This window comes from Diuraphis noxia, unplaced genomic scaffold (genome assembly GCF_037042655.1).
Source record: "Diuraphis noxia isolate RWA-SAM2 unplaced genomic scaffold, SU_Dnox_SAM2 contig0001, whole genome shotgun sequence".
NCBI classification, from domain to species: domain Eukaryota; kingdom Metazoa; phylum Arthropoda; class Insecta; order Hemiptera; family Aphididae; genus Diuraphis; species Diuraphis noxia.
The window spans coordinates 89,582,518-89,610,502 of NW_028301711.1; the positions used below are offsets into that span (position 1 = coordinate 89,582,518).

Below are 27,985 nucleotides of genomic sequence, written 5' to 3' on the forward strand. Positions count from 1 at the left end.
ACTTTATCTGAACAAGTTGGTTGGACGCCCCAAGATATTCCTCTCATTGGATTGTATCCTTGCTGAGCAATTTGTATATCCGACATACATCCCAAAAACGATTTGGGTAAGCCACTTATAGATTTAAAGCCAGGAGAAACGCCACCAACCATATATTCAGATTCTGATAAATCTGGTATGTCATTTTGATTTGGTGGAGGAGATGGTACACCTTCTTTTGATTCTCCACCCACTTTTAAAACACCTTAAATCAAAATAAATTATCATCCATATATTAGTATAAATTTTAAGCCAATTAAAACTGTATTATTTCGAACAAATGTTTGATGCCAAGTAAATTGGCATATGAATCAAACTTTATAAAATAGCCACCTTAATTTTGTTGTTTATTCTATTTACCTTTTTCTAACTTCTTTTTTCGATCAAAGTATCGAGTAGCTTCTAGTTTAGTCCAACTTCCCGTATTGTATCGGCTGGTCGAGGATATTTCAAGAAGGGAATATCCAGAGTAACTAACTCGGAATACAACTTTACCATCATGTATTCGTATTTCTATATATTGATCCTACGACAAAATAAACTTCATTATATAAGCATTTGTCTTAATAGATAAAATTATTATGTTTACCGGCTGTGAACCTTCGACAAGAAATAGTAGAGATCGTTCATCAAATGTTTTGAAACTTAGAGAAACACTAAATAAATATTTATTGTAAGTAGTTGTAGTATCATAGTGTAATACAGCGTATCCATCCCCGAAAAATCTATAGGATCCATCATCGACTAAATCTTCTGCACTGTAATATTAATTTTAGTTAATAAATGCCGTCGATCTCTTTAAAATAAAAAGTACCCTTCAATACAGGCGGAGCAAGTCCCCGATGGTTGTGATTTAAAATTCCAAAGCCCCACGGGCCGACCATCAAGCCAAACTTGATGTAAACATCCTATTAATCCATGTTGTCTAGAGTGTAAGTACGACGGTAGTGGTGCTTTGTCTATCCCCCCTATCCATATCTGATCATCAGAATTTATATCCAAACGTCCCATTCCTGCACTGGACATATTTGTGTGTGGTGAACCCATGGCTAGAGATGACCCATTAGGTACTACTTGTGGTCTGATCAGCAATTTACCTAGGTTGTGTATTCTTTCGGCTTCGATTCTATACCAGTGTTGATCATTATTTAGATCGCTAGCTGTCTGTATGTGCATTGGATGTGTAATTTCACCGATTCCACCACCCACATCCCAAACAAAACGTATTTTACGGTTCACCATTTCGATTGCAACAAAATCACCCTATAACACAAAGATTATTTTACATATAAATAGATGAACAGATTTAAATGGACGTACCGTAGTTTTACTAGCGAGATAAAATAACAAAGCGTCTCTTTCGTTAGAGTTTATAGCATAAGACAATACAATTGTAGTTCTTGTACTAGGCTCCAAAAACTTAGGCTGATAAGTACGAATACACGCATTGTCAGTACCGTTTTCTTGACCAGATATCGATATTCGAATCTAAAAGAATAAATAAATATCTTAAAATTTAATCGAATTCATTTGCATATCAACTTACACCATCAGCGATTTGATGAGCTTTAGTTATTTTATTCCGCAGAGCTTCAAGCTTAGCATTCATAGAATGATTCCAAGCAGCTACTTTCTTACTAAAATCTTCAGAGGTTTTGACGATTCGACTGAGCATGTCAATGGCTTTTTTCCCGTCTTCTTCAGTTTCATCAACTAAGAAAATATATAAAAGTAATTAATAATATTAATAATTAAATTAACCACGGGTTGTTGAAATAATACTTCTATCTTGTGCGATTGTTAGACTTGGTTCTCCTTCTTCATTTAATTGAGCCAAAACGGGTCGTAATTTATTGTCAATGTTTTCTTGAATATTTTTGATTTTAGTCTCAACATTACTCGAAGCAATTACTAATTGATCAACGTCTTCTTTATTGTTGAGTTCCATGTTCATTCCTTTTTTAAAACAAGTTAATCAAAATAAGTTTAGTCAAGAGACTTAAGATAGATTTATTTAAATACCTTCTGATTGTTCAAGTTCTGTTATTTGTTTTGAATTTAAATTATCATTTTTCACGATTTGTTTCATGTCATTTTTAACGGTTTCAATTTCATCAACTTGTAGATCAAAATCTGACTGAATTGAATCAACAATATTCTTGATATCAGTTGTACTTTTATAGGTCAGTTTGGATAACTCTTCAGCTGATTTTGCTTTATCAATTAAAGATTCTTGATAAACTCCTGGATATGCCTAAACATAAAAAATAAAATACAATATGTTTATAAAATTAGTGATTCCCATATATATACCTACAAATTTTAAGCTTTTTAAATATTCATCAGGATTAATTTCTGTGCGTATATAACGGGCTACAATAATATTAGTGGTTATAAAATAAAAATAATAACCCGATCATGAGAATTTATATATATATATATATATAAATGAAATGCGGTAGGTAAAAATATGATTAAAAGCTAAAATTAAAGAATTGTAAAAAAATGAAAATAATATGATGACATTTTTAGGTAACATACGTTCGTATATTTTTAAAAATCCATCCAATAAAATGTATACATACCATGATCAAGAATAACGGCACCCAAGTAATGAAAATTACCTTAACCACTTAATATAAAATTATTTATGAGTAAGTATTTTGAATTTAGTATATCTAATATTATAGGAATCATAAATATGTTTCTATACGAGTATTATTATTAAATTGTACTATTTGTACACAATTTAAAATATAGACTATTGGAGTTGATAATAGATATAATAGATACTAAGTTATTGATTATGAATAATATAACCATTATCATTGATTATAAATATATTATAGTACTATTATACAAGTATTTATAGTCAATACTATTATTCAGAATGATTTAATACTTACTGTTTTGAACGATGTATCAGCTAATATACTAGCATTAATTGCTGCATTACGAGCTAGTTGGAGGACATCGACGATATTTAAATAAGCATTGCTTGCTTCAAGAGCAATATTTGCATCATGTCTAATTGGTTTAAATAGCCTATTAAAATAAAATAATTAATTATTAGGTATTTAATTTTTTATATTTTTAATTTACTTATACGTAAATAAACCTTACTCTGCATATTTTTGAGCAGTCTGGAAAAGAAAATTAGCATGTATTTCAGCCGAATTAACTAAAAGTTCATCGTCGTCAAATCGAGGATTAAAGTCTTTTCCTTTATTAAATTTACTCTGGATGTTTTTCAATTTTGGTTTGATTGATAGTAATTCCTAAAAAATTATATTAAGATACAATATGATAGCGATTTCACACTACTGTTTTTATAGATATCCACCTCAAATTTATCTAAAGATGAAAAATAATTTTCTTTGGCTTCTTTCAGCAATTCTTCGGTATCTCCTTGTATTGTGGTAAAGGTTAAATCGAGATGATTTATATCTTCTATCATTTTATTGAGATCATTTAATGAATCGAAATTCTGTCGTTTCAATTGTACCGTCTATTTATTTTTGAGAAATAATGTTAAAATAGGATAGATATATTTTAAAGAATTTATAATTACTATTTCTGAAGTATCCGAAAGATTCAATAATATATTATCAAAATCCTTCACTTGATTTAATAAGGATTCAAATTTATGTCGAAGATTAATGGTTTGAGCTTGACTTCCTGTATTTAACTGTAAATTCTGCATTGCGTCTGAACATGTTCTATATAAATCATATATTATTGTATGTTAAGTAAAAAATAATTCCCAATTATGTTTTATTTATGCATAAAATAAGTTTTAAAATACCTGAGTATCGCTTTTGGATCAATCGAAGGACCAAAATCAATATTATTTATTTTGCTAAGATAATTTTTTGCTTCTCTCATAGTGCTTATTATATTTACATGAGTCCTATTTTCAAAACTATAGCTTTGCAAACTGTTAACTAATTCTGAAAATAATGAATTAAATCATAATTTAAGTTCAGTAATTAAAAGCTCAAAACAATAAAAAAGGAGCAGAAATAATGTATACAAATAAAACATTTCTATAATTTTGCTAATCTCACAAATTTTATTTTTTCTAATGAACTTTATAGAAATTATTTGTAAAAGTTTATACAACTTTGTACCTATTCATTAAATTTAAATTTGAAAATCCACAGAAAATAAGCGATTACAACCTACTTATACATTATAATGAGTTTTGAATTAGAAAATAAATATATCAAATATAATTCAGAAATACAAATGTTTTTCAATACATTTTACGCAACATAAAATTATATTGAAAATAAGAATATCAATGATTTCCTAATTCGCAATTCTAAGGATATCACATACCATCTACTTCTCTTTCTAGAGCAACGCTGTTGGTTAACTTGTTTTTAGCCAACTCGTGAAGAGGTTGTATTTCATTTTCGTTAGATTGGGATGACTTCAATAATTTCTTAGCCTGGAAAATAAAGTATTTGATGGATATGTAGATATGTACTATCTACTTGAACTTAAAAACAATTTTGAAATTTTATACTTAATAGTGTACCTTAACGAAAGCGTACTTAAATTTCTTTTTAAGATTTTGGTCAACTTCATCGAAAAGACTAATTAATTTTATATTTTCTTGACTTGATGAGTTTATAATTTTATTTAAAAATGATATGTTTTCTTTAGCAGAATATAGTTGTGACCATGGTGGTGATATCATTCCTTCAGCCAGATGAAGAGTTGTTTCATTCAACATTTTAATTTGTTTAAATACGTGATCCAATAATGTATCGATGCATTTATCTTCACATGCTTTATGAATTTCAATATATTAATATAACATATAAGTATACTTATTATTATATATATATATATATGTATGTATAAATAATTATTGAAAACATAGTATAAACTCACGTGTGCATCCTTTACTTGTCAAAACATGTTTATCTTGACAAACCGAACAATCTCTACCAGTTATATTTGGCATGCAGTTACATTGACCGGTCTCTTCGTGACATTCATCACTTACTATGCCAAATTTATTACATTGGCATGGTTCACATTTTCCGTCTTCTTCTCTTGGGTATCCAAACCAACCATATTCACATCTATAGTGAATTTTATTAGAAAGTTTATAATATATTAGAAATACCATTAATTCTTACTGATCACACATGCTTCCTTTATAACCTTGTTTGCAACGACATATTAGTTTCCCGTCAAAATCAACATCACACGATTGAGCATAATTTTTTGTAACTGATGGACAGGGACATGGTTTACAACCATTGGTAAATGGGTCACCATAATACCCTTCCGCACATACATCACAATGGGCACCTCCAGTGTTATGCGTGCAATTCTGTAAAACGTATATTAATTATTTTGAGTTGTGAAACATACATCATTGTAAATAACTTACTTTGCAATTTCCAGTGTCAACATCACAGATGGATGACCTTCCATTGCATTCACATTGCCGAGCTTCACCAACAGTCTGTATTATTATCGTTGCACTTACTGAAGTGTTGAAATAACGAAAGTATCCCAAGCTTGGATCTTGACAAGATGAAGAATTATATTCAGGTGGACAATCGCATACTTCAACAATTTGAGAAGCAGATAATTGGTTAGTTTTCTTTTGAGACATTATAGCAGTGTCTAAAGTAACATCTTTTAAACTATAATAAAAAATCATAATATAGAAAATAGACACTAGTTTTACTAATTATCATTAACTTACGTTGCTGTAGTGAAATCTACGGAATCAGTAGCTCTGATAAATATATATTTTATATTTTGTAGTGCAATCATAAGTATTTCTCTACTGACTTTGGCGCTAGGATTATTTTTGATTTGCCATAAAGACTCGTGTAACCTATAGAATATATATGATATATTATGTACTGTGTAGCTATTTATTTATACTAATATATAAAGAGAAGTCAAGTAATGACGTTGTTGAGGGTAATCCCAGGAACTACTGAACCGATTACAAAAATTTTTACACCAATGGAAAGCCACATTCATTGTGAGTGACAAAATCTAGTTCGATAAAGTTAATTATTAATTAAAAAATTAAAGAAATTAATAATTAAAATGACCGAGTTAAAAATACAATAGTGTTTTTTTATGTTATGTTACAATAGTCTATTGACAGGGCGTGTAATATTGAGGATACAGTGCACTATCTTCAAGAATTTTTAAATTCTTTGAGCACTTCTGACTTACTTCATCACGACCTTATATTAAAAGTTCACATTCAAATCATGCTATTAAGAAACTTGAGCTCTTTAAAAATGTATAATGACATAAGGCTGCTAATAAAAGAGTTGCGGTTGAATATAATCGTGGCTAGTATATTAACAGGGCCAAGGGTTAGAGGTAAGACAATTGGTTTATATTCCACGGATACCCAAGATTCCGACGGATTTACTCATACAATTTAAAAAGCTAATGTATCCCATCAAGATCTCTTTATCTCTCACTATTAATAAGTCCTAGGGTCAAGAATTTCTCAGGTGGTCATTGACCTGAGAGAGCAGTGTTTTTTCCATAGGCAATTATATGTGGGCTTATATCGGATTGAAACTCCTGAAAAACCATAGATATAAAATATTTTATATCATTATATCTATGTGAAAAACAATATATTTTGGTACCAAAATATGATAACATGACATCTAATTAATATTGTATACAGGGAGGTTTTGAACAATTAAAATAAATATAATATCAAGAATGCCAATCAAATTGTTTAAGTGTTGAACATAATTTATATATATCACATAACTGTAACTTAGTAAGTATTTAGTATTTACCTACTGCACGGGCAACGCCGGGTGGGACAGAAAACAGAATCAAAATGAATGCTTATGTAGAAAATGTTGTACTTATAATTTATAAAAATATGTATGCATTTTTAGGGGTCTGCTGTAGTTATATTTTTATATTTTTTATCTGCCTACCTGTAAACATACTGCATGTCTCACACATACAAAACATAGGTAATATAAGCGTGTCTCTCAGGTAATTGTAATTCTATATTTAAGATGATCAATGAAAGTGTTTGAGTTATAAACATCATACACTAAGTATTAAATTAATTAATTGAACAAAGTTTGGATAACATAAAGTTCGTACATATTTTAACGAGCAACGAAGTGAACGGGATTAGCTATAATATATAAAATTAATGCGTTTTTGAAACCTAAATTAAAAGACGAATTAAACATATTTTGAATCATATGGAGTTGGTATTTCTAACGGACAACGAAGTGCATAAAGATCAGCTAGTGTGCAATATATATAGGTAAAACGTAATAGGTAATAAATATTAATATATTTAATATAGAATTTAGATGTTTTTTATTACCCTACAATAGATTATATTTAAACAAATATTTAAAATATTTTTTGCCTTACCTTACATGATGGCTTGTCCCTACATTGATGGTTGCAGGGAAATGTTCTAAAATTATATGGTCATTACCTTGAATCTGAATCAGTGGGTATGAAGTTAGAATGGATTGAGGGAAAAGAGTGTTTCCTCCTTCGGCATCTATAGTGAACCTTATATAACCACCATACGATAGTACCTAATTAAAAGTATTGGTAATTATTTCAAATTTAATCAATATTTGTGAATATCAACCTTATCTCCACAAAAACGTTTAGGAAGTTGCCAATATACAGGCGTATCAAACAAATATTTCACTCCAATCTCAACATTACTTATAGTTCCAGGTATAACCCTAAGGTTATTAGTTACATTTAGTTGATTCCGTTCATCTTTGTTAGGTTTTAATCCTGTACTATCTGGATTTGCTAGCTATAGAAATAAACGACAAGTTTCATGTTTAAATTTATACAGTAACTAATTAAGCATTAACAATGGCAGTATCTTCCATTTATAAAATGCTAAGGTTAAAAAAAAAACATTAGTCTTACATTAATATAACATATTTCTTGAGTATTTACTGGATAATCACCCTCTCTGTATAGAGTATTATTATTTGTATCATAGTTAATGGATAAAGTACGTGTTTGCGATAATCTGATTTGATTCCATGCTAAACCTGCTGCTGTGCATGAGTTGCTTCTCCCGAAACAGAAACAAGGTATACACCCATCCGTATTTATTGGATGAAGCCCAAAGGTTCCATTTTTGCATTGATCACATCGTTTTCCATAAACATTAATCTGGACATAAAACAAATAAAGTTTTTTAAAGTTACATAGTAAATTTTTTACATAAACATTATTACCTTGCATTCACACTGCCCAAATTCATCACATCCACATAAAGTTTCGTTGCATTTGTTTGGTTCACTTCCAGCATAGTTACAGGCACATGGTCGGCATCTTGGATACCCATAATAACCAAAAGAACATTTATCACATTTTGGACCGTCATAACCAGTTCGACAAACACAAGATCCGGTTTCATTATTGCATAACCCGTTAAAAGCTCCGAATGAATCACAATGGCATTCCTGAAATAAAAAGTTTTTTTGACAATTTTAATTTGTATCGTGCAATAAATCATCGAAACCTTACTTGACATCCTTTATTGATTTCCCATCTAAAAGCATTGGCTGTACATAGACTACAGTTTGGTCCTTCTGTTAGTTGAGGACACACACACCTGCCAGTATCCATATCGCAAATATGTCCAGGTTTTTCACATATTTCACATTCTGAAATAATTTTAAATATTATATTTATCGAGTAGCTGTAAAAAGATCATTACATATATACTTTAGTTTTATTACCTGAACAACCTAATATAGAAAATCCATAGTAATTTGGAAGACATTGATCGCAGTTTTTACCTCCTATACCGAGCTTACAAACGCACTGTCCGCTTTCCGAATTACATAAATCGTTAATAGCACCTACTTTGTCACAACTACATTTTTGACATCCTGTTTCGGAAATATTCCAAAAACCATCCTATGATAATAAATCACTGTTAGGCACGATTAAATTTAATAATGATGTTTTTCATAAAATTGTCTATTCTTACGTTGCAAGCATCACAATGATTCCCAATCACATTTGATCGGCAATTACACTGACCGGTAATAGGATTGCATATATCATTGTTGCTTCCTGTTTTGTTACATTGACATTCTGCGTTTGAAAAAAATAATAATCATTAAAAAGTCAATATATTACATACTTCACTATGATTCCTATGTTTATAACTCAAAATATTAAAATGTACTCTAATAATTCACTTACCAATACAACCTTGATTTGAAAAAAAATGAAAACCATCGCTACATGTATCACAATTTACTCCAGTAACACCTTTTTTACATGGGCATAATCCCGATCTAGGATCACACAAATCAGATATGGATCCAATATGATTACAATTACATTCTACGCATCCCGCGGTTATATTACCCAAACCATCCTGTAAACAATTTGGTTTATAAAATATTTAAATAATAATCTTCTACTTAAGAAAATAAAATATTTTATTACGTACCATACAACGATCACATGTTCTACCGGTGAAATTTTCTTTGCACTGACATTGTCCAGTGTCTACATTGCACGAATCAGTTATAACTGATCCGACAGTGTTACAATCACAGGCTGTTAACAAACATAACTTGTTGTAAGTTACAATATTTAAAAATAACATATATGTTTATAGTTATAACTCATATTAATAAATTACGAGAAAAATGGATGAAAAAAATTAATTTATGTATATTATGTAAAATTAAAGCAAATAACGTCAATATTTGATTTGATTTAATTATTATTTTAATTACTAGATGGGTAACATATTTTAGTAATTAAACAAAATTAAAATTAAAAAAAATTAACGTTTTTTCGAAATTTTAATCATCTTTTCCTCAATAGCAGTGTCTAATGAGTGCCACTAACAGTCTGTGTCAACTCAATAAATGAATACAATTATTATGTACTTATTGATAAATCGAAAATGTAATTTATTTATTGATAAGTTACAGTTAATATTTATTATTTATAAACATGATTTAACTTAGTTCATTATCTAATTTTTAAATTCATTAAAAAATCTAACTTATAAGTTATAATATTCATTGTAATAAACTAATAATATATTATAAGTTATAATATATTATTACAATGAATACCTAAACCAGTTAGGTTAAAAAGTTTATTTATTTTTAATAATTGAATGACAACCTATGTGTATTGTGTGTACTACTTACGTCTGCAGTCGGAAATTAAGGGATTTCCAAAATGGCCAGGTTTACATTCTTTACAATTCCAGCCAATTGTGTTTCCGAGACAATTAATGCATTGTCCGGTGAAGTTATCACAAGGGGCTTCATTACAATCACATGGCTTACATGTAGAACCAATTATTAATGGATTTCCAAAGTATGATGGAGCACATCTATAAATTAAAAAAGTTGTAGATAATTTTTTAATCATAGCATGTTGGCTTAAAATTATACTTTTCGCAATGATCACCAGAGTACCCCTCGGGACACTCGGTGCAAATATAACCTCCTACACTATTCGATTTACAAGTAGGGCTAAAATTGTTTGAACTCTCATCCAGGGGACAAGCACATTTTTTGCAATCGTTTGGTGTGCCCTCAATTGCATTTCCATAGAAACCAATAGCACATTCGTTGCATTGTGGTCCAGTTGTGTTGTGTTCACATATCTATAACGTAGTGTATCATATTATTATTATACATTTATTATCATTAGTTTTTAACAGTTGAATGTAAATATGCACGTTAACAAAATAAATTTGTATTTACCGAACAATGACTAGATATTTGGTCACATTCTGGTGAATGATTGTGACAGTTGCATTTTTTACAAATTATATTTGTAGAAAACGGATCAATTTGTTTAACATAACCATAGTCACAATTTTCACATGATAGTCCCGAGTATCCTATTGGACATGTGCAATTTTCTATACCATCAATAATTTTTCCACTTCCATTTATATCTCCAATATCCATATACGCGTTAATCAAACTGAAATAAATTGAAATTTTGAATATCATTTATAAAACAATCAATATTTTACTCATTATTGTGTATGGTGTTATATACTTCGATTCTACTTGATTGGTGTGATATTTTGCTTTAATAAGTATATGCTTAATATCAGACAATATCGATAAAAATTCATCACGTGGCACTTCAGTGTTATCAATAGGTGTTTCGAGATTTTTGAAATCTCTGGTCACATAAAACCAATCATTTTCAGTCAACTTTACGTTACCAGAAATATTGTTGGAATATCTCAAGTTTTTGCCACCATATGCGATCAGAATGTTTTCTTTTGCCTAAAAATACAGGCATATCATTGTAAAACACTAAAGGAAGTTAAGATCATAAACTAAATTCACACAAATTAAACGTCAAAACAAAATATTTATATTATTACGATAGGAATTCAGTAACAATCATAATATAATAACGCATTTGTATTAGTTAGTACTTACAATAATTATGACATCTGGATCAAGCATTTGTCTACCGCTAGAATCACCTCGCATTATCACCCATGAAATACTAAAGAATAAACTAGAGCCATACGCAGATAGCTTATTACCAGTGAATTGGCTAGGAGACAGCCAATAAAAGCTGTCAACGTCAACTGGTATATCAAAGCTGCTTATTAATGCGAGTCCTGTACTCGGGTCTGTTGATGGGAATATGGTTTTGGTTAATTTTAAATCAGTTATTAACCATCCTTCAGTTTCTTTGATCTAAAACATAGGGTTAAACGTTAACTCTACATACAGTTATAATAGTTTATTCAAAATACATAACTTGTATTATATATACGACTTTAAAAATAATCAAAATATTGAATTACCCTAGTTGTTTTTAAATTTGTAGCCGTCTTGCATATCGACGACACACCAGAGCAAAAACACTTTTCACAGCCGTTTGGGTTCTCGGATTTTAAATTAAAATATCCCATCTTACATTTTTCACAATTTTCTCCCGTTACGTGTTCCTAAATAACATTATACATGTATGATATATTGTTCATACTTAAAATTTAAGATGCATCTAACAAAAATACCTTGCAATCGCATTGGCTTTCACATGACAAAGGCACTGTTTTAATTCCACGTTCATCGCAAGCGCACGGTTTACAGTTAGGAAATCCGTTGTAACCAGGTGCACATTCATTACATTTGGCACCACCATAACCTTTCAAACAGTTACATAGTGCAATCCCCTTTAAGTGAAATAAAAGTAGTTAAAAAATATGTTATTTTGTCCAAATTTTAAACGTTAAACTGTAGTGAGTAAAACTAGTAAGTATTTACCGTTTCTTTATCGGGAATACAAATGTTGCCATCGGATCCGTCAGGATGGCATTCACATGGCAGACATGGTTCAGGGTCATCGGGCTCAACATCTATTGGTCGATACCACCCTAGTTCACACACTTCGCAATTTGTACCCGTTGTATGTTTCTATAAACATTTAAAATTGTCACTTATAGTCACATAGAATCAATTAGGGGGGGAGGGGCTAAGGAGGTATTAGCACACCCAATTTTAAGATTAGCACCTTCCATAGTCTTAGTATTTATGTATCAAAACTTCTGTTTATAAAAAAAAAATAATAAACAGCTCGTCATCATAGTACTAGAATATCAGAAAAAAAATTATCTGACTGTGAACGTCCAGAAAATGTAGAGCTTAAACAATCTCTTTTTTTTATTGGAATTGCACCTATGCTTATAGAATTATACAGGCAATAAATAACGGATTCCTGGATTTCATCTCCAAAAACTTATATAACTTACTGAACAATTGATGCAGATTCCACCACCTGAATAAGTTCCGTAGATATCCAGGCTAGATTTCTCTTCATCAACAATTGGGTCATATTGACATTCAGTAGCGTGACCATGACATTGACATTTTTCACATATCACCGGACCTGATCTCCACGGGCGCTGGTTGTACATTGGACAACATCTGTCACAATTTGGGCCACAAGTGTTATGAAGGCAATCGCAACTAGGTTCCTAACAAATAATTGGTGAGGGTTATTGTTAAAAAAAATAAAATATAGATTATTGAATATAGTTAGATTATTAGTTATTAATGATGCTTAATCTACCCATATTATACTGATTAGTTGATAGGTATATTATAATTTAGAAAAGCAAAAAATATTACCTAAAAACAAAAATGTTTGTTCAAATGTTTTAAGAATTTATTTTTTGAAAACAAAATATGTTTATATTGTTAGTTATGTATTGGGGAACAAAATTAATAATAATTAAAAAATGTAATAAAACTTACAGTATTCTCTGACATTTGCTTGCATTTTTTTGCATGCCCATTACAAAGGCACCTCCCCCCAATGAATATATCTTTGATTGAATAGAACAGTTTGCGTTTAAATGAATTATCCAACATTGCCATCTTGTCATTGGGTAAAATTATTTTTTGCATTCTCATTTGTATGTGTTGGGCCGCAGAAAACTCTAATATTTCAGTTGACGTTAAGTTCATGCTGTTCTGTCCTTTTAGCAGATTTATGTGAATCTATTAAATAAGCATTTATTTAAAAAATGTAGTGTAAAATAATAAGTATTAAAATAATATTCATATAAAATGTTGTTATTTTACTTCAGCATTTTCGTGAGGTTTGAACCGAGAAAATGATGTAATGCAAGTGGCGTTTCGGTAGATTTGCACTATTTTATCCTTGTTGAATGCTGGCTGAACGTCATATTTCTGAATGCATTCCTCGCCATTAATGGCAAAATACTGCCACGGTTTGTATTTTACACCACCATCTGTTGACCTCTCTAGAATCCAGTTTCCGGGTCTTGACGAAATACCAAATTTCATTATAATATATGACACTTGATAAATCTGTAATAAAAAGTACACTGCGTATAAAAATAGTGAAATATTTAATCAGCTTAATGGTTGGCTCATTGAGACCATGTTTTGTAGATGATGAAATAAAAAAGCTTTAGATTTTTATTAAAATCTAGGACCAAGGGTAAAACGGTTTAAATGACAATGACGATTGTAAACTATAACACTAATTATGCACTTAATAAACTCTAGCAGTCTAGCATATAGTTTTTTAATTTTAAATATGTTTGTTTTTAAAATAAAACTAAAAAATAACATTTGAATGATTATCCAAAATGTAGATTGTAGAAAAAAGGTAAAAATCAATACATATATAAGGCTCCAAGTTTTAATAAATGAATGAAAGTTGACTAACTATCTTATGTTGCATAATTCAAATTACATTTAACTATCATAACATAGTTGGCTTTTTATACTTCAATATTCCGGTAATATAAGTACAGTAATATTATTATTATACCTACTTAATATATAAAAATTAGTTTTAGCACCTATTATATTAGGTAAAGTATAATAATTTTAACTTATGATAAAATAATTTGTGGATATATCAATGTTGAACAATATTTTATAATATACAAAATTGTTGATATGTATTTTGCAATGCGTTAAATTTTTTTTTTAGGTAGCATAAATAAAAAAAAGGGTAAATTGGTAATGCTATGCTGTATACTTGGTTTCAAGAAACTCGCTACATTGAATTTAATTATCATTGTATACGAAAAACGATTCCAGTTGAAGACGGTTTTGTCAACCTATACCTAATATGACTATGTAAATTTGATGATATTATTGCGAATTTTAGTAATTTATTTTACAATTGCTGTACTATTTACAATATAATAAGATACTCTAAAAATCCTAAGTATCCACGAATAATACTATTAAATTAAAAAAACAAATTAGAAAAATCGTTATTCTAGGTTTTAATACATAAGTTCGTCCAAATTTGAACTTAAAATGTCAGTAAAATAAAACAATGCATATAGATAGAGAGTCGTGGATCGTTTCAAATTTTACCTAAAATACTTCAACAGAAGATAAACTGTATGTAAACATATTAAATAATGTTTTGAGCGAAGGAAATAATTAATAATATTATAATAGTTCAAATTATGACAGTAATACGTCTGATGATAATATTCATTATTGGTATCGTAGCGTATTGTAGTTTCAGTATAGTTTTGATTTATACTTATAAGCTAGAGCCCGGAATTATATGCACTAAAAATGTAAGAAATATGCATGCATATAATATATGTACTGATTTCCATTCAAATATGCAAAAATATGTGAACGAAAATGAATTTTAATTAAATATATTTAGTTTAAAAATGTATATAACTCCTTAAATAATTAATAAGGTATATTAATAACAAAATAATGTACTAATTGCCAATTTGATATAATTTAATTGTATTTTGTATGATATATTCATTAGTATGTTGCAATTTGAACATTCTCTCATCTAAATAAAAATTCATGAATGAAAATCAAATAAAACAAATTTAGTATATTTTTATAATATTTAAAAATTACACGGAGAGTTACATTTAACTACTAAAGACTTAGGTACATTTTCAAATAAAAATGCACTTAGATTTTCAGGCAAATTTTTTCTTTTCACATCCACGGGTTTTACATATGACATAGGATTAAATATTAGTATTAATAACATAATAGGTACTATTTTTTCATAAATATGCATTTTATTTTAGAAAAATGCTAAAGTATGCATAAAAATTAAAAATGTTCCAAATATGCAAAACTATGCAACATTTAATTTTGCATACCAACACATTAGGTAAAGATTCAACATTGTATCTTACCAAGCTACTTTTTAATTTAATAAATAAAAATTTGCTAACGCATACAATTCCGGGCCCAATCTATAATAAAAAACTGTATTCAATAAAAAAATTAACTAATTGGAATATAAAAAATATAATAACCGTATGTAATACTTAACATAATTTATTCGCCAATTATTTTTATCGGCATTTCCTGAAGATCGTACAACTTTACAAATATTTTGACTTATTTTCAGATATTAAATATAGATTTTTAATACAACAAGGCGTTTTTTATTATATATTAATTTAAGATTTTTTATTAAAAATATATTTTTATACATACAATTTTTTTTTTATTTAATTGACATTTTTATTTTCAAATAGGATTTTTCAATCTAATTTTAATTATATTTTTTCATTAATGTAAAATTGTGTTATTCAATTATGTAAAATTTTTTGTAAGTTATTTTTTTATTAAATAATATAAATTTATTGTATATTTCGATATGGATTTATCTTATTAAATATAGTTTTTTATTTGAATTTTTTTTTAAGATTTTATTTCTATTTTGATTTGTTTTTACTTTTAAAATTATTTTATTAAATATAGATTTGTACTATTTAATCAAACATTTTTTATTGAATGTAAATTATTTATCAAATACTTACGAATTTTTTTGTTAAGTAATATGTATTTTTTATTTTTATTTTTTCTAATAAAATATGGGTTGTTTTAATATTTAATATTAATATTTAGATATGTTTTATTCGATTAAGATTTTTTTCAATTGAATATTTTTTATTGAATTTAGATTTTCAAAAACATTTTTTTAAATTGATAAATAATTGGAAAATACTACATCATTTCAAAATAAAACATATTTTTGTTTTATTTAATGCCAATTTTGTTTTTAATTAATTTTTTAATTTGCTATCTTCAAAAATAGATTTACTTGTATCTTTAAAAAAAATGTTTGTAGTGCGCTTGTTTTGAGACGATCGGGATTGTAAGTATACCAAAATGATTTTTCAAAAATTCGCTAATACAAATTATCTAAGTCAAGTTGCTTATTATATATCAATTTTTAAAATTTCAATTTTTTTAGAAGTGTTAATATAAACAGATCAACGATTTTTAGATTCTGAGTGGATGCAGCATAAATGCAATATCATTTAGAGAAAATTAGTTTACATTTGGTAGGGATTAAGAGCAAGATTTCTAAATGTGGTGTTTTATATTTAATGGATTTTATTATATTGTCACTGGATTGAAGTCAAAAAACCAAAATGGGAGTTACTCGTGAAGTTGGCATATTACTTTTATTTATGAATTATAATATTTTAATTAATTGATTTAATTAATTATTTATTTAAAATTTGTTGTAATTTTTTTTATAACTTTTATTTTTAAATTTATATTTATATTCATTGTTATAAATCATTTTTATAGGTAATATACATAATTTTTATTTATTTTTGTAAGAAATCATTTATTTATAATTTTTAAGATGAATAATTGAAACTTTATTTTTAGTATTGTTTAATTAATACTTTTAAAATAAAATAAAATAAATAAAAATGTTAACCAGAATGTCAATTAAATTTTTATTATCTAATAAATATTTTAAATTAAGTTTGATTTATTTTTCTTAAAAAATATAAATAAATGATTTCTTACAAAAATAAATAAAAATTATGTATATTACCTAAGATTATTTATAATAATGATTAAAAATTTAATTTAAAAAACTTATAAAAAAAATTAATTTGACTGTTTAACATTTGTATTAATTGTATTTATTAATCATTAAAACTAAATAATAATAAACGTAGTTCGGAAAGTTATAATTAAAATTATAATTATAATTTAAGTCTCTCAGAGAAATTATTTATTTTTTTTTATAACTCTTATGAATTATATATATTTTATAAATCAGTATAATGAATTTATTTTTGAGTTAGGTATTATTAATAAATAATTTATATTCATTTTTTTAACTTATAGATTGTTTATTAAAAATTGATCATTAATTGATCATAAGATTCGCTTATCGGGGAAATTTCGATAAACGTAAAATACTGCAATATCGCATAAAATACGTAACTGTATAATACTTAGATCATATACTTATTACTATTTATTAGTAAGATACTTATTCATTGGCTATTGTGATTTATCATGGAATATAAGTTATTCAGATTTATTACTCCAGGATTTTCCCAATTCATATTGCTGTCTCCCTAATTTATACTGGAACGATAAAACATGGATAGGGGGTGTAAAATGCGCAGTCCATTTAGTTTTAATGTCGATGGTTTGCACGGTCAAAAGCCGAAATATGACATTTTGTCTAAAGATTGTGGGTAGTTCGCGTTTTTACCGGGCATTTCTGAGGTTTAGCCGATTTCGACTTTTGTCCGTAACAATGATATTGATATGATATTGAATTGATAACGTATGCCATGCCTCCCTGGAAACCAAAGGTTTCAAAATCAGAATTTTAATTTCAAATTATTTTATAATTTCAAAACCAAAATCAAGGCCACAATCGTCTGAATCGATCAACGCACGGAGTTTCGTACCCCTACCTGAACTGAATCGATTGATTCATATAATAATTTTTATCGTTATATTATTTCAGGGTAGTTATTTGGGTGTGTCTTTGTAAGTCCATAAATATCATTTAGGTTTCGCATTGTTTTGATGATTTTGGCGCCATGATTAAATCGTAGTATAAGTGTAATATGTAATATTGAGTATCTAATATATAATTTAAGAAGTTGTGATAACCGTATATATTATTTTGTCACCTTGTATAACCGACAATAATGCAATATTCCATTTGATATTTCACATGCAATGCATCAATACTAATTATGAATCTTTAAATTTTATTTTTAAAACATTGTTTTATATTGAGAAAATATTTATTTATTCAAATCTCATATTTTCCCATAATTCTCGGTTCAATATTTTACTTATATATAATATATAATATAATACTTGGATTGGGTCATTAGATACTCAGCTGGAGCCTTAGATTACGTTATCTTGTGCATATTGAACTATATTTTATGGAACAGTCTTCAATGACGGATACGGGATAAGTGATTTAAATGCAAATAACATTGTTTATCACCGCAATGACTATAAAGAATAAAATCAACAAAATATATACACGGCAGATCGTCCGTTTACTGATGTCAGCGACCACAGTTGTGGCTGAAATCGCTGAATTATGATATAATCATATAATATAATATAACATAACATAACATAACATAATATAATCTAAGATAATAAAAAAATACTAAAAACAAATTATGCTTTGTGAGAAAGTAGTGGGGGTACATCAATGGTCGAGAATTATTGATGATAAATCCTTTTTCTACGCAGTCGACGTTAACAGAATTTTTCAATTTCGACGTTATCGAATTGGCAACATGATTTGTTGTAGGTCATTTATTTGTTTGTTTGTTTTATTTTTATTATTTGGGATGGAAATAGAGACTGATCGAGAAAATAGATACTGAAGAATAATGGCAAGAAAAAGCCTAGCCACTAAAATATATAAATACACTAAACGTAATAATAATAATAACAAATAGCGATAAAGATGTAAAAATTGTAAAAATTGTAATATAGTATTGTCAGTCATGAATTCATAATATTATTATTTCAATAAATTGCTTCTAGTATTACACCTATTCTTGACACGAATGAAATATAGTTTTTATCAGTATGTTTTTTTTACAACACAACAAATAATTATTATTATTTTTTCGGTATTAAAAAATTTAAATTTAATTTAAACTACGCCTCAATGCAAACAGAATACATTTTTTTTTTCACACCCGTAAGAATATAAATGGGATCAGAAGAATCACGTTCAAACGTTAATTTTTCCGGTCAAACGCAGTTGTGTTCTTCACTTTTGTGCCAATAGAAATTGTTTTAAAATTCTATGAATAATAAAATGTAGTTAACATGTTTTTTTTTTTTAACTAAAAGTGAAATATATTATAGGTAATAGACAATAGTAAATAAAGAAAATTCAAAATATTCAAGTGTCAAAGTTATTTTAGCCGTACAAAAATAAATCAATGAAGATAATACTAAATAAATTTACCTCTGTGCTACAGTTATTTTTAAATAATTAATGAATAATGATGTTTGAAGATAAATGAAGCCATATTTTTATCGAATTTCAATTATTTTAAAATAATTAGAAAAACGTATATTTAAAAAATGTATTTTAAATTTCACAACTATATATACAATTTACTTCAATAGTTACTTTTAGGTTATTATTGAATATTGTCATTACAATAAGTGATATGTAATATTATATAATATATAGTATTAATATACGATATGCATTGGCGCAACTAGGGGGGAGTGCTTTCAGTCCTTAGCACACCCTAAGTCAAAATTAGCACCCTAAGAAATTGTTTAAAAAGTTAGGTTATTAAGTCACAAAAAAACCCAGAGCTTAAGCACCCGCTTACTCAATATTACTCGTACTCTAGTACTCGTATAGTTGAGCCGATCACGATATATATGTATCATATTGGCGTTGGAGTCAGAACGTTATTAGTACAAAAACATATTTTGCAGGAAAAACTCTCACGCCTTGTAGAACAATCAGATTTTGTTAATTTTCTTTTTATTTAAAAGGAGAGAATTCGTTACAGGTCGGATAAAAGACCGATTTAAAAAATTTAATTATAGAAGTTACAATATGCATTTGAATATTGCACAATAAATGTGTTACTTTCAAACGTATTTTTCTGGCATGGTTTAAAGTAAAATGAACATTTTGGTTTTAATTTGACTTAGAAAAAGTTGTTATATATTAGATCTATAATAAAATAATTAAAATTTAACATTTCAATGAGGTTTTTTTGTAATTAAGTTAGCAAATAAAATATAAAATATAATTCCAAATTTTATTGAATTTCAGAAAATACTGGTACCGAAATATTTTCAACGTCGTTAAACATGGATATAAATAAAAATCGCACATCTGTATAGCAGGTTATCTAATTTGATTGGTATCTTCTAATCAGTGGTGGATTTGAGGGGTGGCGAGACGGCGATTACCCTTTTATAGGATTTTTTTTTATTTAAACTATAGCGCCGCATGATAAAATTAATATGAAATTCATAAGTCATAACTATAATTACTATTATGTATTATTAATATAAATAATAACATAATCGTATTATATAGACATTTATCATTAACATTATAAATCGTAATGCCGTACATTTTAGTTCTACTCGCTAATAACCGACGGACAGTCCTCACCGATCGTAATATGATACTTATGATTATTGTTAGTATAAACAGTACATATACGTTCAATTATACCTATATCTAGTATAGGTACCTATCATTTAATATAAATGCTGAATATGCAACAACTTGTAACGAGTACAAAACTCACGACGCGCCATCAAGTGGCAAAGTGGAAACAACAGTGTAAATATCGCTCTACGTACCGCTACCACGGCCGACAGAGAGCGTAGACGGTCGATCCGTAACATACAATAAGCCGGTACCTACGACCGTTAGTATATATTCTAGCCCCAACTTCTACCCCGGACCAGATACTGTAGAAGTCGATATACCCAGCGAAGCGCAATAGCAAAAGTGTCATTTTTCATTTACCGACTACTCGGCCTCTTAGATAACTGGCTAGTGTCGGATCGTTTTCTCGGCCACCTGTAATAGGAAGGCTAGAAGGCGATCTGACATTCGGACTATGTCTATAGAGTAAAGTAGTGAGTTTGGAAGAATAGTGCAGTCATAAATAGTTTCGTCGTGTAGTAAATAGTGTCGTTGTGTAGTGATAGTGCCGTCGTTTCTCCTTCGTTTGTGTTGTCTTCGGCCACCTGTAATAGGTAGGCTAAGACCGCACCGCCGCCGCAAGTGTTAGCGAGTTCTCGGCCGCCGATAATTCGGCAGGCTAGAACAGCGCCGCCGCTGCACACGCCGTCGCACATACTTCCGCCGTTTCCCTTTCGTTTGCGTTGTCTTCGCCCACCTGTAATAGGTAGGCTAAGACCGCACCGCCGCCGCGAGTGTTAGCGAGTTCTCGGCCGCCGATAATTCGGCAGGCTAGAACAGCGCCGCCGCTGCACACGCCGTCGTGTATACGGCCACCGTTATTTGTGTTAACTTTGGACGAGATCAGTGCATCATCAATTCCACACAGGTGTGTACCATTGAAGAAAGACTTCGTGGAGATCAACTGATACAATATAACCGTAAGTCATTAATATAATGTTCTTGGTGGGAATGTGAGTAATAATTATAACATAGATGTGTATGTCATAACATTTCGTTTATTCTTGATAAGACACTGTCGTGCAGTACGTAATATCGTTATAGATTGTATTACGCGTCCAACTCATATCTATATTTTACCCGACCGCGTTGTATTCATTGTCACGCGGCCGATTATTGTTTATTTTCATTCTACGCGTACAACTCATATTTATATTATATTCTACGCGAACACTAAGTATATTCATACTACACGTACAACTCATATTTATATTATATTCTACGCGAACACTAAGTATTTTCATCTTACGCGTCTAACTCATATTTGTATTTTACGTGAACGCGTCGTATTTATTGTTACTCGGCCGACTATTATATATTGTATTACGCGCCCACCGCAGATGTGAATTCTATTGTATTTTTTTTTACAGTAATTATATATTTATTAATGATCAAATAATATTAATGTTGTTATTAAATTGTATAATTTAATATTGTTCGAAATAAAAAAATATTACAATTATTAAAGAACAATTTCTGAATTTTTGTAAGAACCGTAGATAACCATCAGCGTATAAAATCTACCTATTACAAATTGGCGCCCAACTAGCGAGTCTCGAATCGCACGACCACGAAAATAAGAACTCGCGCTCTTGAGAAGTGTAAATCTACATCCTTAATGTAGTTTATTTATTTATATATACATATAAATACTACATCAATATGGGTCCAAAGAAGAAAAATGTGGAAGAAGAATGGGAAGAAAGAATGATGGAAATGGAGAACCGATGGAAAAAGCAATTTAGAAAAATTGAAAATAAAATACAAGAAAACGAAGAAACACATAAAGAAGAGGTAGAAAATCTAAAGAAGCAGAATAAAAAAATTGAAGATAAATTACGAGAAGAAGAAGAGAAACATAAAGAAGAAATGCGAAGATTGGAAAAGAAGTGGGAAGAAAAATATAATACAAAAATTGAAGAAATGGAAAGAAGGTATATAACCACGTTTAGAAATCTCGGAGATGACCAACAAAGAAATACAGACAGCCAGAGAGGAGAAATATACCGAGGAACAACAGTGGACATTACAAAACCACTATTTTACGGGAATCGCAGAGATACACATCCTATTGATTTTTTAAACCGACTTGATGAGTATTTTGCAGTAAAACAAATTGTTAATATAGATGAAAAATTAATTATTGCCGGTGATTGCCTAAGGGCAAACGCAAGCAACTGGTTTGCAACTGTAAGGTTCCAAATTAGTAATTATAAAGATTTTCAAAATACGTTTAAAGAAGAATATTGGTCACGAGACATACAAATGCAGCTTTGGAGCCAATGTCTTAGCACAAGGCAAGTGCAACCCGAAACAAATTACAGAGAGCACTTTGCATACTGGGCCACCAAACTTAGGCATCTGGAAGTACCAAGACTAACTGAAACAGAAATTGTTAATAATATAGCCAGCCACTATCCAGGTTATCTGAGGGCAATATTGATATCGTTGCCGGAATGCAATATATTAAATGCTATGAAAATATTGGGGACCGAGGAACATCGACGACCCAAAACAAGAGATAACGACGGCTATGGTAATCGACAGAACCAGAACAGGGAAAGCAACAGTAATCAATTTCGACAGAGGGAAGAACCACAACGAAATTGGAATAATCGAGCAGTACCACGAAATAATCAAATACGTGAAAACCAAGCAGACCGTAATGAGACGAGACAACGCAGAGATCCAGGGCAAGATAATGATCAACAATAGAGGGATCGGCGACCGATCAATCAGGTCAATGCAGAGGAGATAAACAATGAGGGGACAGGTGACGATAGTCACACCAACCATGTAATTAACAATGTGAATATGAGTAACGTGTCTACAAGTCCATATTTAAAATGCAAGATTGAAGGCGAACCGGTACGAGCATTAATAGACACGGGAGCCACAATCAGTGTAATCAATAAAGAATTAGCAGACCGATTATTAAAAGTAAACCAGGAGATACCTATACTACCAATAAATAGTGTACAGATAAGCAATGCAGTTGGCAAGAAAATCTGTAAAGTGTCGAAACAGTTATTCTGCCTTTGTCAAATAGGGGACAAACAGATATTTGTTATCTTTATACAAGTGGAAAACCTGAATGAACGGGCTATAATTGGAGCAGATGTACTAAACGAGTACAATGCACACATAGATTTCAATAATAAAACGATTCAATGGTCAATACAAAAAGGACAACAGACCACACCTTTTTCGGAGGACATGGAGACAACCAAATCAAAAGAAGATCGAATTACTAGTATAGAAGTGACTGAGAAACCAATGACAAGTGTAATAATGAGTCAACAGGAAAATGAAACTTTCAACAGTCTATTAGATGAATACCAAGAATTGTTTTCAGATAATCCGGGTCGGATCTGGAAATATGAATGTCAGATTAAAGTGAAACCCGGTGAACCAATAGCACAGCGACCGTATCCGATCCCCATCACCAAATTAAGCAAGATGGATAAGGAAATTCAACGTATGCTGAACTTGGGAATAATAGAGAAATCTGACTCACCATGGTCATTGCCAATAATTGGTATTGAAAAGAAAAATGGAGATATTCGACTGTGTCTCGATGCTCGACAGATCAATAAACGGATAATCCCGGACAGAGAGTGTCCAATGAACATGGAAGAAATATTACTTAAGTTTCGTGGAGCCAAGTACCTTAGTACTATAGACCTGACTTCAGGTTATTGGCAGTGTCCACTCCGGAAAGAAAGCAGGGAGGTAACCGCCTTTTTACACCGAGGACGCAACTATCATTTCAAAGTACTCCCCTTCGGACTTGTGAACTCAGTTGCCGAATTCCAAAAGATCCTAGACAAAGTTCTAGGACCAGAAATCTTGGAATTTACAGCAACATATGTAGATGACATACACATTACATCCACAAGTTTTGAGGAACACATTACGCACCTGAGAGCAATATTTGACAAATTTATGGAGCACAATGTCAAAATAAACATCCATAAGTCACAATTTTTACAAAAAAAAATAACATTTTTGGGACACATAATATCGGAAGAAGGAATTGGTATGGATCCAGAGAAAGTCAGGGCAATACAAGAATTCCCCGCACCAAGGAATCAAAAGCAAGTACGCGCTTTCTTAGGCTTTATAAATTTTTATCGCAAGTATATTAGGGACCTGTCACAATTAACAGGAAAACTCAGTCAACTTACCAAAAAGGGTTATACATGGCAATGGGAGAAAGAACAGCAAACTGCTTTCGAACAAATAAAGCAATGCTTTCTGGAAGACATCATTATTGAATATCCAAACTTTAGACAACCCTTCTTTATGACTACTGATGCATCAAACACGCACATTGGAGCCGAATTATATCAGATCAAGGAGAATGGACAACATCGGACTATCGGGTTCACCAGTAGAACACTCAATGACGCAGAGCGCAAGTACTACACTACGGAAAGGGAACTCTTAGCTATTGTATTTGGGTGCAAGAAATATAGAAGTTATATTTTAGGGCATGTAACCCACCTATTAACTGACCACCAAGCACTAACCTTTTTGAACACATGTCGTTTCCTAAATGCGCGATTGATGAGATGGTCAATACAGCTGCAGGAATTTAACTTAAATATACAACACATCGCGGGGAGAGACAACATAGGAGCAGATACATTAACACGCTATGCGCAAATGGTCGAAGATGAAATACCAACCCACCAGAAAATATTCATAAATCAATTATTAATCGATCAATACAGTAAAGAACTCACACAGAGGCTTCAACAACTACCACAATTGCAACAAGAAGATCAGAAAATCAAAAAAATTATACAACGTCTCAATACAGAACCAAAACCACCATATTTAGTATACCAACAATTATTATTCTACGTAGATCGGTACGGAAAAAACAGACTGATGATACCAGACAAATTGGCTCACCAACTGGTAAAAGAAGTACACGAGCAATATGGACACAGCGGAGCAACGAAGATATATCAAATACTCAAGCAGGATTGTCAACTAAGCCATATGTATCACACAGTTAAATGCATCACGCAATCCTGTGACATTTGTCAAAAAAGTAAGATATATAATCAGGTGACTAGGGGACCACTAATATCCAACATACCTACCGGACCAAGAGAATTGGTATCTCTGGACCTGATCGGACCACTACCCACGGGTCAACTAGGTGCGAAATATATACTAGTCATGATAGACGTTTTCTCAAAGTATTTACAGGTATACCCACTAAGGAAAGCTACGGCGGAAACTATATTAAAACGGATTGAGAAGCAGTACATACCAAATTGCGGATCATTTAAAAAAATATTAACAGACAACGGGACACAATTCCATAGCAAGAAATGGACATTACATATGCAAAAATTAGGAGTCAAGATTTTAAGGACCACTGCATACCACCCAGAGGGCAACCCCGTCGAACGGGCAAACAGAGAGATCGGACGAATGTTACGCACCTACTGTCATCGGAAACACACTAACTGGGTACAGTATCTAAAGAAGATTGAATTCTGGATGAACAATACCACCCACACTACTACCGGATACACGCCACAAGAACTGATGGGTCAACCACGCCAACCACTGGTCCTTGAAAAACTAATAAACTTTCCACAAGGAACCACGGATGCTAAAACAGAAGTTATAATACAAATCGCGAGGGAACGAATAAAGAAATGAGCGCAACAAAGGAGTAATTATTTGGACAGAGGAAAGAAATTTATAAACTATACTAAGAGTCAGTGCATACTTGTCAAAGAACATCGATTGTCGTCGGCAGAAGACCGGGAGATAAAGAAGCTGTTTTTGTTATACCGTGGACCATACACAATACACGAGGTACGTGATAACAACACCGTAGTAATACAAGAAGGGGACAAACTCATTACATATAATGTAAAAAACAACCCCGTATCATATGATGCATAATAAAATAATATATGTGTATAAATATGTAAAAAAAAAAAAAAAAAAAAAATATTAAATTTTTTTTTGTTGTTTGTAAATATATGTTTGTATCTATATGTGTGGTGGATGGGTCAAATGTGCATATTATCATATACCCTAAAATAAATATCTTTGTCAAAGTGAGAAATGGATAAGTACCGACAGACCATCATCAATTTATTTGGTGAGGAATATTATAGTGAAGATGAACAGGTCATACAGCATCAAAATGAATTAAAAAGACGGATCAAAGAGGCCCTCGGCAGTGACAGTGAGCCTGACGAAACCGCCAGTCAATGGGAAGAGACTAGTGTCAGTGAAAATGAAGAAGAGGAACACCCGCAACATCAGGTGAAACCCGTTACAGAAGATCTCACAGATGCTATACAATTAAGCTATAGTGATATAAGCGAGGACGAAGAACAGATCACCCTACCGATTGGGCAAATCAATATTGAGTCAACCGTGATCAAGAACAAAGAACACGCTAAAGCGATAGCACAATTCCAGAGACAGAGAGCAGCACAAATCCACCAACGAAAACCTTATGAAGAAATGAGCCAATATGAATTAGATATAATACAACAAGCTGACTATACTATTCAAGGTAAAAGTCTAATCGACGCAACAATGGAAGTACTCGAAAGAAAACCGGAATTGAAATCAATGACAGTTGCAACATCCGATTCGAAAATAACTCATATAGATCCAGGGCCTATGATCAGACTGTCCCGAAAAGAAAGAAGGACAGCGGCCAAACGAGCTTGGTACAAACAAAAAAATAAGAAGCAAAACTAAAATCAAGATAGGGTGAGGTGTATATATATATAAATATGTAAATAGATAAATAGATGTGTAAATAATTTACTTTGTCTGTATTTTGTCTCCTTCACAAAAGTACCGACAAAGCAAAAGGGGACTATGTAACGAGTACAAAACTCACGACGCGCCATCAAGTGGC

At 30.4% G+C, this 27,985-nt stretch overlaps 1 protein-coding gene across 1 annotated transcript in view; it reads right to left on the reverse strand.

Moving 5' to 3' along the window:
- The window catches only part of wb (wing blister), a 69,885-nt gene that overhangs the window by 5,670 nt on the left and 36,230 nt on the right, over positions 1-27,985 (reverse strand). Inside the window, exons 3-41 of the mRNA XM_015518971.2 lie at positions 13,668-13,916; positions 13,338-13,583; positions 12,833-13,057; positions 12,348-12,497; positions 12,098-12,256; positions 11,885-12,028; positions 11,508-11,774; positions 11,113-11,348; positions 10,809-11,034; positions 10,494-10,708; positions 10,245-10,432; positions 9,527-9,636; positions 9,274-9,451; positions 9,056-9,162; positions 8,802-8,982; positions 8,587-8,726; positions 8,295-8,522; positions 7,978-8,229; positions 7,682-7,858; positions 7,453-7,625; positions 5,771-5,905; positions 5,450-5,708; positions 5,193-5,389; positions 4,942-5,135; positions 4,583-4,836; positions 4,381-4,492; positions 3,845-3,989; positions 3,611-3,758; positions 3,383-3,547; positions 3,163-3,317; positions 2,946-3,084; positions 2,062-2,293; positions 1,822-1,995; positions 1,586-1,752; positions 1,360-1,527; positions 854-1,302; positions 629-797; positions 400-565; positions 3-244 (exon numbers count right to left, since the gene is read on the reverse strand). Of these exons, the coding sequence (XP_015374457.2) occupies positions 3-244; positions 400-565; positions 629-797; positions 854-1,302; positions 1,360-1,527; positions 1,586-1,752; positions 1,822-1,995; positions 2,062-2,293; positions 2,946-3,084; positions 3,163-3,317; positions 3,383-3,547; positions 3,611-3,758; positions 3,845-3,989; positions 4,381-4,492; positions 4,583-4,836; positions 4,942-5,135; positions 5,193-5,389; positions 5,450-5,708; positions 5,771-5,905; positions 7,453-7,625; positions 7,682-7,858; positions 7,978-8,229; positions 8,295-8,522; positions 8,587-8,726; positions 8,802-8,982; positions 9,056-9,162; positions 9,274-9,451; positions 9,527-9,636; positions 10,245-10,432; positions 10,494-10,708; positions 10,809-11,034; positions 11,113-11,348; positions 11,508-11,774; positions 11,885-12,028; positions 12,098-12,256; positions 12,348-12,497; positions 12,833-13,057; positions 13,338-13,583; positions 13,668-13,916 (7,521 nt within the window). The remainder of the gene's footprint in view (positions 1-2; positions 245-399; positions 566-628; positions 798-853; positions 1,303-1,359; positions 1,528-1,585; positions 1,753-1,821; positions 1,996-2,061; positions 2,294-2,945; positions 3,085-3,162; positions 3,318-3,382; positions 3,548-3,610; positions 3,759-3,844; positions 3,990-4,380; positions 4,493-4,582; positions 4,837-4,941; positions 5,136-5,192; positions 5,390-5,449; positions 5,709-5,770; positions 5,906-7,452; positions 7,626-7,681; positions 7,859-7,977; positions 8,230-8,294; positions 8,523-8,586; positions 8,727-8,801; positions 8,983-9,055; positions 9,163-9,273; positions 9,452-9,526; positions 9,637-10,244; positions 10,433-10,493; positions 10,709-10,808; positions 11,035-11,112; positions 11,349-11,507; positions 11,775-11,884; positions 12,029-12,097; positions 12,257-12,347; positions 12,498-12,832; positions 13,058-13,337; positions 13,584-13,667; positions 13,917-27,985) is intronic.